At 37.5% G+C, this 12,142-nt stretch overlaps 1 protein-coding gene across 1 annotated transcript; it reads left to right on the forward strand.

Annotated features, from left to right (window-relative positions):
* The first annotated feature begins 1,130 nt into the window (after positions 1-1,130).
* On the forward strand, positions 1,131-6,318 carry LOC121761925 (lysophospholipid acyltransferase LPEAT1-like). Its single transcript, XM_042157639.1, has 8 exons — positions 1,131-1,768; positions 2,506-2,625; positions 2,719-2,756; positions 3,260-3,324; positions 4,170-4,238; positions 4,898-5,031; positions 5,207-5,347; positions 5,872-6,318. Exons 1-8 carry the CDS (start codon positions 1,253-1,255, stop codon positions 5,977-5,979), a joined length of 1,191 nt encoding a protein of 396 aa, XP_042013573.1. The 5' UTR covers positions 1,131-1,252; the 3' UTR covers positions 5,980-6,318.
* The last annotated feature ends 5,824 nt before the right edge of the window (positions 6,319-12,142 follow it).

Genomic DNA, 12,142 nt, shown 5'->3' on the forward strand with positions numbered 1-12,142 from the left:
TTCCTTTACGCTAGAAGAGTTTAGTTTGTCTTCCATTTATCTAGATTAAAATTGAGATTTAATCCTTTATTGTAATATTTTTTCTCTGAATTAATTCACAAGCTAAACGATAACACAAATATGTAATAGCTAAACGACAACACAAATATGTAATGTTTACAATTTTCATCCTATATTTACTCAATGGAAGTTTTTAACTCTTATATTTTAATTCGCCTCTAATTAATTAAACAATACTACTAAGTTTATAAAATAAATTACGGAATAAGATGAAATTATATATATTTAAAATTAAATCTAACCTATAAAGTTTGTATAACTTCTTAATATAAAGAGTGTAAATTGTCACATTATTCAAAACAAACAAGATACGTAAAATATTATTGTTATTAAGTAATAATTTACTTTTATATGTATATGTGGCGGGAAATAAGAAATTTATTCTTTCCAATACTAGAATTCATTTAGTATTTAGCCATTAATATCAAGTTATGTTGTCGTCTGAAGTTAATCAGAAGAAATAAATAGTCAACTAAAATGTGATTATTGAATAATACAAATTTTCTAACTTAACTTCGCAAAGAAGTTTAAAATTTTTATGATTTAATTTAATGTGGATATGTTTAATATTTCATATATATTTTTTAAATAAATTTTTTTATTAAGCTATTAAATTTATATATTAATTTACCTTTTATTTAGATTAATGACTTACATAGCACTGTCAATAAACATCACTCACACATAATTTCTTTATTTGTATATCTTATTCTAATTAACTCATACTCTTTATTATTAGTCACTCATCTTCTTTTCGTTATTAATTTTATTATTTTTACTCCACTTAGATTGTAAATTAAAATTGTATAAATGTTTCATTCATTAGAGAGTAGTAAATTCTTCATTTAGAGAGACATGATAAGTACAATAAATTTCTGTTTATTTAAATCTTTTACTTTGAATTTTTATTTTTTTATATTTATTATATTTTGTATTTATTATTTGAAAATTTTATGTTTCAGGCGTGTTAATACCAAGTAAATTAAAAGAGTGAAGCTAGTAGTGTGCGCCACAATAGTCATTAATTTTTAACAGCTGCGATTTAAAGCAATCACACAACATTAACTACACCGCAATCCACACGCGCTAACGAATAGCGCGTAATGAGCACAGCCCAACGGGATCATTCCCAAATCCAATCTCCATAGCCAATTCATCCATAAATCCTACCTGATTGAGCGCAAATCACACAATGGAGTCGGAGCTCAAAGTCCTAACTCGCCAATCCACCAGCCAGCGCCCTGAGCCCGAGCCCGAGCCCGAGCCCGAACTCGAACGAGAAGATCGGCCGCTGCTCAAACCGGACTCCGTGCCGGACGCGCCGCAGAAACCTGTCCCGGAGCCTGGGCAGAGCATCGAGGAGATAGAGAGCAAGTGTGCGGCATACGTGCGGCGTGACGTGTACGGCACGATGGGGCGGGGGAAGCTGTCGTGGGCGGAGAGACTGTGGCTGGTCCCTAGATTGGTGATTCTGGTCCCGATAAGAGTCGTGGCCGGGATGACCATCCTCGTCAGCTACTACGTCATTTGTAGGGTTTGCACGGTGTTCCGTGCGCCGAATAGGGAGGACGGGGAGGAGCAGGAGGATTATGCGCACCTCCGCGGGTGGAGGAGGACGGTGATCCTCCGCACTGGAAGGTTTCTATCCAGGGCGGTTCTGTTTGTGTTCGGCTTCTATTGGATATCGGAGACACGTGGCGAAAATGAGGTTAGTCTTGTTATTATTGTTATTTTCTTTAATTTCGGTGTTTTGTAATTGCATGGTGTTTTGTAATTGCATTTATGTGGATTTGGAAGATATGGATATTGAACTAGTTGAGCTATGTTATGATTTTGTGTTGTGCTGTATCGTATTAGTATGTGAAATTATCAAATGTTTGTTTACGTCTGGTTTCAATTGAAGATGAGCGAAACATGTAATACTTCCTTGATTGTGCACATTATCATATTAGGCTTCTTGTTTAGCAATCAATAATTTGATAGGAACAATGAGAAGTTGCTAAATTGTGCCACTTTTTATGCTTAGATTTCTGAGGAATCGTTGTTCTAACAGTGGAGCTTATTTAGATATGAGATGTAAGTTAGGTTTGTGGTTTGGGCTTCGCATTTAAGAGAAGTTACCTCTCCCTCTTCTGGTGTTTTAGTTTCTAAATGAGTAAATACAAGTGGAATTGGCATTAGAATTGGAGGTAAAGAAGTCTGTTAGTGTGTTGCTACCTTAGACATGTTCTCCATAGATGCATCTTGGGACTATCTTACAGAATCATCTATAGTGGGAAGTTAAACCCCAACTTTAGAATCTGTGTAGACAGTGTAGTAAATACATTACTTTTTTCTGTAACATCTGTGTTTTGGAAACTTCATCAATGTTCAGGTGATGAAATGCTTCATATAATTTATGTGCAATAATATTGTATTGATCATATGCTTACACAAACTTTTCAGAATGAATCTAACGACCACTCCCAAGGGTTCGAAAGATATGGGGCTATCATCTCGAACCATGTATCATATATAGATATTCTATACCATATGTCTTCCTCATTTCCAAGTTTTGTGGCTAAGGTTAGCTAATTTTTAGATTTAGTTTGTTAATGTGTTGTTAATTACTCAATTTGACTTTTCTGTTAACCGTGCTTTTGGGTTTTGTTGCTGAAGAGATCAGTGTCAAAACTTCCTCTTGTTGGTCTCATAAGGTTGGTCAACTCTATTTTGGTGTGTGCATGCTGTTTGTTTACAGATATTATAATTATCTTTCTCATATGTTCTTTTTCTCATGCATATATATTCCTGTGGCTTTTGCTTTTGGATTTGTAAATGTTAATGGCATTTGGATTGCTGATTGGAAATTAAACTATTCATCTGACATTAGAGTGGTTTTCACTGTGATATAGTTAACGCAGTGTCTCTATGTTTTATTCATCTGATATTACAATGAGCGCCTTTCTCTTGGTAGTCACCTGTATGAACCTAAATTCCCTTTTATTGTTGTTCTAATTTTAGTATTATATCTATGTAGAACCGCTAGGCGACTATATATTTTCCAATTGTGAGGTATCCTGCTAGGCTTATTGATTGTATATTAAATGATTATCTTTTATTTGCGGATATTTATCCCTTCCCGCCAAGCATTTTACTGATACAAGGATTCTTCTTTAGCAAAAGGTAGCTTAAACAATTATTTCTTTGTATGTTACAGCAAGTGTCTTGGTTGTGTCTTTGTACAGCGGGAATTAAAGTCATCAGATTTCAAAGGCGTCTCAGGTATGTGTCTCAACTTGAAATGTTTCAGTTAAGTCTAGGCAGGGACATAGGTTAGTATTGTCTTCTTCGTAGGTGAATTTTTGACTGTGACATTTTAACCAGATGAAGAGTGTATACAATTGAAGCCTCTGAAAACCAAACTACTTATGCATTATGCCCATTAAAAGTTGTTTCATAATGTAACTCATTCCAAAACTACATCTCTTGTTCCCCAGGGTGATTTATGGTTGCCAAGATTGCATTATTCTTTTATATTTGCATAAGCAAATCTAACCCCCTTGGGTACTTTATGTTAATATTCTTAATCTTTTTCACCACACTGTAAGTAGGTCAAATGTTAGAAGAGTGCTAAGTTTTTTTTTAATTTGTATTAAATATGTCCACTTTATTTTGTATTAATGTGTTTTGAGTTGCACAATATTCATGTTCTGTTCAAATTTTTACCTCTATCTTGATTTCAAACTGAGTCAGTCACTGATTTAATTTGTCAAAACTGCATAAACAGTTGAACTCTTTGATGCTGCTGCTTCCACTATTGGAATCAAAGACTCCAGCCATATTTTGGCATTCAGCTTGAGGGGAATTTTGAGACTCAAATTGAAAGCAAACTAAGTTTGATCTAGTGCAATGATACTTTCTTCTTACAAAACAGGACCAAAGCACCCATTTCTTTTTTTTGAAATTAAAAAAAGTACGATTAGTCGATTACAAATGTCAGCTTGAAAAATTTGTTCAATATCTTATCTGACAAGTATATTTGTGTTGCTCAGCTGCTTTACGAAGTTTTCGAAACTCCTGATTTGGCATTCTATTTTCATGTCTTCTTATTCCTTTTCTCTATGCAGGTGTTGTAACTGAAAGAATTCGAGAAGCCTATCAAAACGAGTTTGCTCCAAGGATGATTATTTTCCCAGGTTACATTCTCAATACAGTTACAAGCTTTAAGATACATTATTTTTGTGAATGCAACATTGCAACTTACTGAGATTACAATTATTTCGCTTCTGTCTGCTTGTTAACTGTATGCCATTGAGTTCTTAAATCACTGTTATCAACAGTTGTCAGAAGATCATTGATATCCTACTAAACGGATCTGTAACATGTAATATTGTGTATTAACTCATTTGTCCGAGGCGATACTTATCTGTAGTCTGTACTGCATATTAAAAAAGACGTCGAGAAGTGATGATACATGCTCTGTAGTCTGTAATATTTTATCCAAGACAATTCTCCTTACCATTTTCTCTTTCCTATTCTTTTTCATTTTTAGTTGTGTGGTGTCCGCTCTCTGTTGGCAATGGCTGTTCTGAACTAAAACATTTTCTTATTTTCACTAATTGCAAATCAATCTATTTGAGTTTTTGGTGATTCCTATGTCAGTACAGTGCTACTATAAACGAAACTAAATGTTTCAGTTTTAAAGTGCTCCATTTTCGTGTTAGTAGGGTTTATGGTTAGAATGTTGAGTACACTATATGCGTGTTCAGTACAAAGCCATGAATGTAGGGTTCTACTACATCTCACAATCTATTCATTTGATGCCATTTCGATTCTTACTTTGGTTTTCTAACAGAAGGCACGACCACAAATGGAGACTACCTTCTTCCATTCAAGACTGGTGTATTTCTGGCTAAGGCTCCAGTACAACCTGTTATCTTAAGATACCCCTACCGGAGATTCAGTCCTGCATGGGATTCTATTTCCGGGGTGAGTTGTTTTTGGTATTTTGCTTTGTAGCACCCATACAAGCTAGAAGAAGGTCAGCTTGAATTGTTGATAGCTGACCTTCTTGCTGAGTATGAGTTTTGTAGTATCTGTTGCTAAGATCTGAGGAGCACCTCGTATCTCTCTGCAGTTCTTGCTAACACACATCTTGTTGCAGGCACGCCATGTAATTCTTCTTCTGAGTCAGTTTGTTAATTACATTGAAGTGAAGAGACTACCTGTGTATCATCCCTCAGAACAAGAAATGGAAGACCCAAAGCTTTATGCAGCGAATGTCAGGAAGCTGATGGCTCAAGAGGTACATACTCATTTTTCAAGAAACAATTTCTATTACTTGCTCGTACTGAGAAGATCTCTTAGTAGTGCAATTTGAGACAATATGTTTTACCTCTTGCAGATATAACTTTTATGTCATTAGCTTCAAAATACACCAATTTGTTTTTGATTTTGCACATGAACTTTAAACCTGTCCTAGATTGCACAAACTACCATTTTCTAATTTTGAACATATTTGTCCCAAAATATACAAATTTTACTCTCTTTTTTCCCACACAAACCCCATATGTAAATGACAATCTTGAATTTCCACGAGGCCTTTTATTAGTTTCGATTTGGATTTTTGAGAAATCCAAGAAAAGAGAGGGAAATTCGTATATTTTGGGGTAAGTTTAAGACTTCATGTGCAAAACCATATTCAACCCAAAGTTGGTGTATACCGTGTATTCTGAGGCAATTATTGCTTTTAATCATCATTTGGATTAGAAATGAAGTGTAGGAAGTTTTCCTTTGGTTGCCTAAACATGTGATTGTTATGTGATGCAGGGTAATTTGATTCTTTCAGATGTTGGGTTGCCGGAGAAACGCGTATATCATGCAGCTCTCAATGGTAATATTAGCATGCCTAGTGTTTTGCATCAGAAAGGCGATTGATAATTTCTTGGCCATGCTCGGGAAGAATATATTTGGTCTTCTGTTCGACTTCTGTAACCACATTACTATTATTAACATATACGCGCTGATTAAATAGAAACTGTAACCTTGTTCCTGTGGAATTGCTCAACAACACTTACCCATATATTGTTTGCTGCTGCTTTGTAACATTACAGAGAAATTCCCTCATACACACTGCAAAGATGGTAGTTAATCTGATCTTTAGTGTTCCTGCGGGTTTATTATCTCAAACGTAGCGCCCTCTTCGGCATGTATATCCCACTCTTTTATACCTTTGATTATTGAAATCAAATGCAGATTAATATCATTCTTGTTTTATAGTTTCCATCTCCGAACAAATTGTGCATTTCAGCTTAATGGGTTTTGGAGAAGAAAGATAATAGTTTTGCTTCATAGTTGTCGATTTATCCAACTCCTTATACAGGTGCATTATTAGTTTCATCTGCATATCTCACAAAACACAGCTTTCTGAAGATTCAAGAATCCATTTCCATAAAGAAAACATATTGTATCTGTACATGAGAATCTTGAACTAGAATTGTACATCAAGTAAATACAGAGTTTGCTCCCTAAACTGCTCATACTATGGACTAACAGGGTAGGGTCTACATGATCAAACATCGTGCCCACACACGATGATACCCACACTTGATATGGGATTAGTTGATTTACATCAATCACTGTACGATATTTACATAGAAAAGACACATCTATAATTGCGAAGAATTACCAAGAGGGAGACGAATGCCTTCATGATTTGTGCACAAAATCGCTATTTTGCTCGACTGCAATACAGATAACAGAAGAATCCCAAGAAACCACTCGGATATTCCCACCAAGACATGTCAAAGTAGACCTTTCCTTGAGCGAGCCATTTGTTACGATCTTACGTCGTGGTCTCCCAATTTTGATCGTAACTTCACACAATCATGCAATATGACCAACACGAGCTAAGTAGAACAAATAGGAATGATATTGAATGAACAAGTCTCACGATTACAAGTAGAATTCAAAGATAGAACAAGATAGGAACATTGATAATGCTCTAGATCCACGATCTAAGCATGAACAATCACATATATCGACGACGACGGACTGAGCTGGCTTCACTCTCTTTTATACTTAGCTCTCACGCGTTTGGCGCCTCATTTCCACGTCAGCTCCACCTCAGTATACTAACATGTTTATATCACGTGATTTAATCCAGCTGGCATTAGTTAATTGAAGCAACTAACTCCTAACGAACTCAACGACTTCCAACGGCTTCACTTCTAACCACCGATTCTACGTTGCATGCATCTTTTACGCATGAATGATCATGCATGCAACAATACTCCCCACTCAAGGTTCCTTGTCCTCAAGGAACCAAGGAAAACGCTCCTGAATCACGTCGGCGAATTCCCAAGAGGCATCCGTAGGGGATTTATCTTTCCAGTGAATAAGCCATTTGGTTGATGCTTGATTGTGCCTCTTCACCATCTTCCTGTCCAATATGGCTTGTGGTATAGCATCATTGATGTGAGATATAGTTGGGAGATCAGTAATAGGGCCGAGAGGGGGGGCTGTTGGCTTCAATAAGGAAACATGAAAGACATCATGTATAGTGGCTGATGAAGGTAGATTCAGCTTATAGGCGACTTTTCCCATTTTGTCCACGATCTGATATGGCCCAAAGAACTTAGCCTCAAATTTGTGATGTTTGCCTCTGAGGGATTTCTGTCTATAATCTTGTAATTTAAGTCATACCCAATCACCAATCTGAAACTCTCTGTCACAACGATGGTGATCAACCTGCTTCTTCATTCTCTCAGCAGCCTTTTTAATGTTTCTTTTAAGTACAGCTATCATCTCCTCTCTATCCCGTAAGGCAATATCAACAACCTCAATATCTGAGTCTCCAGGTAAGTATGGCACATATAATGGGGGTGGAAATCCATATAATGCTTCAAAAGGAGTCATATGAATGCTGAAATGGTAAGTAGTGTTATACCAATATTCTGCCAGCCCCAACCAATGAACCCAAGAGTGCGTTTTCTCTCCCATAGAGCATCTCAAGTAGCATTGTAGGCACCTATTAACAACTTCAGATTGTCCATCCGTTTCAGGATGATAAGCTGTAGAGTATAGCAAATCCACACCCAATAATGTCATGAATTCTTTCCAAAAAGCTCCCACAAACACAGCACCTCTATCACTGACAATCTTAGCAGGCATACCATGTAGTTTAAAAACAGAATCCATGAATACCTCTGCTACTTTTTTAGCTGTAAAAGGATGGGATAAAGCTATAAAATGAGCATACTTACTCAACCTGTCCACCACCACAAATATAGTGTCTTTTCCCTGTGAATTAGGTAGAGCCTCTTAAAATCCATAGTGATATCAGTGAAGATTGCAACCGGCATTGGTAAAGGTTGCAGTAGCCCAGCAGGTGAAGTATTGCTTGGTTTATATCTCTGGCAAGTTACACACATCCGCACAAATTCCTTGACATCTTTCCTCATCTTAGGCCAATAGCACAATGCATAAATCATCTTATAAGTGTCCAACACACCAGAGTGTCCAGCTATGGCAGAATCATGGAATATGGATAGAATTTTAGCTTTCAAAAGCAAGTCATTTCCAACAACTAGTTTTCCATTTCTCCTCAATTTCCCATTAGTCCATCTAAACTTAGGATGAGAAACAGCATCTTGTTGTTTTGCATTCAAAAGTAACTGAATTTGTTGATCATTTCTCCAAGATTCCTTGATTTTTGCAATAAGCTCAAGAGGAATTACAAAGGAAGTCAGAGCACAAACCATGGCATCAGGTACTCGAGACAAAGCATCTACTACTGTATTCTCACTCCCCTTCTTGTACCTGATCTCATAGTCAAATTGCATCAACTTAGTCATCCAAGCTTGCTGAGTAGGTGTTGTTAGCTTCTGCTCCAGCAAGTATTTGAGGCTTTGATGATCAGTCAAGATTATAAACCTTCTACATTGCAAATAATGCTGCCATTTCTTGACTGCCATTAAAATTGCTAACAGCTCTTTCTCATACACAGATAGGGTCTGGTGCTTTAGAGATAATGCTTTACTGATGAAGGCTATAGAATGTTTCTCTTGCATGAGTACAGCTCCTATTCCAAACCCAGAAGCATCTGTTTCAATAATGAAGTCTTTAGAGAAATCAGGCAAGGCCAAAACAGGTGCAGTTATCATAGCAGCCTTCAACCTATCAAATGCCTCTTGTGCTTCTTCAGCCCAGTTGAAGGTAACACCCTTAGTTACTTCTATCAAGGGCCTGGCTATTACTCCATAGTTATGTACAAACCGCCTATAATAACCAGTTAAACCAAGAAAGCTTCTGATATGCTTAATTGTTTTTGGTGTAGGCCAATTTTTAACAGCTTCAATCTTTCCTTCATCAGTAGCTACCCCTTCCTCTGAAATTACATGGCCCAAGTATTCTACCTTTCTACAGCCGAAGTTGCATTTGGATCTTTTAGCCAAGAGACTATGCTCCTTCATTAAGGCCATCACTATGGTCAGATGCAACTCATGTTCCTCTTTACTTCGACTGTAAATAAGAATGTCATCAAAGAAAACCAAGATAAACTTCCTCAAGTGATCTCTAAACACAGTATTCATCAAATTTTGGAAAGTGGCTGGAGCATTTGTTAATCCAAATGGCATCACCAAAAATTCATAATGGCCGGAATGTGTTTTGAAGGCAGTTTTGTATATATCTTCTGGCCTCACCCTTACTTGCCAATAGCCAGATCTCAAATCTATCTTGGAAAACCAAGTAGCTCTACCTAGTTCATCCAAAAGCTCCTCTATAAGTGGTATGGGATATTTATCCTTAACCGTGATGGCATTCAAAGCTCTATAGTCAACACACATACGCTGTGTAGTGTCTTTTTTCTTAACCAAGACAATAGGACTAGCAAAGGAACTCTCATTGTGCCTTATCACTCCAGATTTGAGCATCTCTGCAATCATTGTTTCAATCGCATCCTTTTGCTTTGCTGCATATTTATATGGCCGCATGTTCACTGCATCCGATCCCTCTTTCAATATAATCTTGTGATCCCGTTCTCTTTGTGGTGGTAATGAATTTGGTTCTTCAAAAACTCTCTCATTTTCTGCTAAAATTAAGCTGAGAGTGGGCCAAACTACCTCTGCACTAGCTTTATAACAGTTGAAAATATCACCCTCCACTGAAGGCATCAACTGGTTCACCTTCCTCTCTTCTGCATCCATTTCTTGCTGATTACAAACAAGTAGGCAGTGAAGTTGGTCAGCTTTAGGCGACCATAGCTCCCCTTGTAACTTCACCTTTACACCAGAGAGTTCAAACAACATACTCAGCTTATTGAAATTCCATGTAATTTCCCCCAAAGTAGACAACCAAGCACCACCTAATATCAAGTCATAAGTTTCCAGATTGATAAGGTAGACCTCAGCTTGAAATTTTGCTCCTTGCATTTCCCATTCAAAGCTACTACACTTCTGAGTACATTGCAATAGCTGACCATTAGCAACTTCCTCAGCTTAAGACTTCACTGCAGTGAGTTGACTCTTAATTTTTTTAGCAATTTTGGAGCTCAAAAAATTATGAGTACTACCAGTGTCAATCAGAATTTTCAAGGCTCTTTTCTGACATATGCCTCTAATCCTCATCACTTGAGGTCCATCCTTTCCCCAAACAGCATGTAAGGATAGCTGGAGATCTGATCTTCCATCTTCCCCTGCTTCTTCTTCCTTATCTACATGTTCCTCATTTTCTGCTAATTCCCCCAACTCAATCAGTTGTATAACATAGGATTTCCTCTTAGAGCATTGATGATTTGGAGTGAATTTCTCAGTACACCAAAAACACTCATTCTTAGCTCTCTTTTCATCTAATTCCTTTGGTGATAGATTAGTGCTAGCTCTAACACCTCCAAAGCGGTTAGTCTCCTTATTTCCCCCATTCCAATTACTTCCACCACCAATTGGATGATTAGTAGCTGTAACTGCCATTGGTTTGCTACTCGAGTAATGATTATTACTGGTTTACACATTACTCATCATTCCCTTCGACTTAACTCCCAAGGCCTTCACAGTTAACTCTTGCAATTTAGCCAATGAATATGCTTCAGCTAAGCCTTTAGGTCTAAACATACGGACTGGCATTTGTAGTTCATCAATAAGTCCAGACAAGAAGAAGCTAAGAGCCTGATCTTCCCCAATACTAGTTCTCGGGTATAATTCATCAAAAGCATCCATATAAGATTGGAGCGTACCTTTCTGTTTGAGATTCCTGAGATCTGCCAGAGGATCTTCATAGGCATGTGCTCCAAATCGAGTTGCAAGGCATGATATATAATGTCCCCAATCTACATACGCAGCATCTCCATGAAGGCTAAAAAATCCTCTATGCCATTGGAGAGTCTTTCCTTCCAAGTGAATCGCTGCTACTCTTACTTTCTCTTCCTCTGGTACTCGAGCCACTTGAAAAAAATATTCAGCTCTCATCATCCAGCCTTCGAAACCATCGCCATCGAACTTAGGGAATTCATACCGAGTAGATCTTCCCCAATCCGTCTTCGCTTCACAATTTCCTTCACCATTCCCCATTGCTGCTTGCGTTTTCTGATTTTGCAAATTAATCGCAGCGATCGACTGCGTTAATTCCAGAATTTTGAGTTCATGTTGTTCATGCAGCTCGCTCATCCTCTGCTCCATAATCTCCATCATTTTCTTCTCCATTTCCGCACCTCGCGTCACTGTTCCGATGTCCGGAGATCGATCGCTCTGGATACCACTTGTTACGATCTTACGTCGTGGTCTCCCAATTTTGATCGTAACTTCACACAATCATGCAATATGACCAACACGAGCTAAGTAGAACAAATAGGAATGATATTGAATGAACAAGTCTCACGATTACAAGTAGAATACAAAGATAGAACAAGATAGGAACATTGATAACGCTCTAGATCCACGATCTAAGCATGAACAATCACATATATCGACGACGACGGACTGAGCTGGCTTCACTCTCTTTTATACTTAGCTCTCACGCGTTTGGCGCCTCATTTCCACGTCAGCTCCACCCAGTATACTAACATGTTTATATCACGTGATTTAATCCAGCTGGCATTAGTTAA

Source organism: Salvia splendens, chromosome 13 (assembly GCF_004379255.2).
Source record: "Salvia splendens isolate huo1 chromosome 13, SspV2, whole genome shotgun sequence".
NCBI lineage: Eukaryota > Viridiplantae > Streptophyta > Magnoliopsida > Lamiales > Lamiaceae > Salvia > Salvia splendens.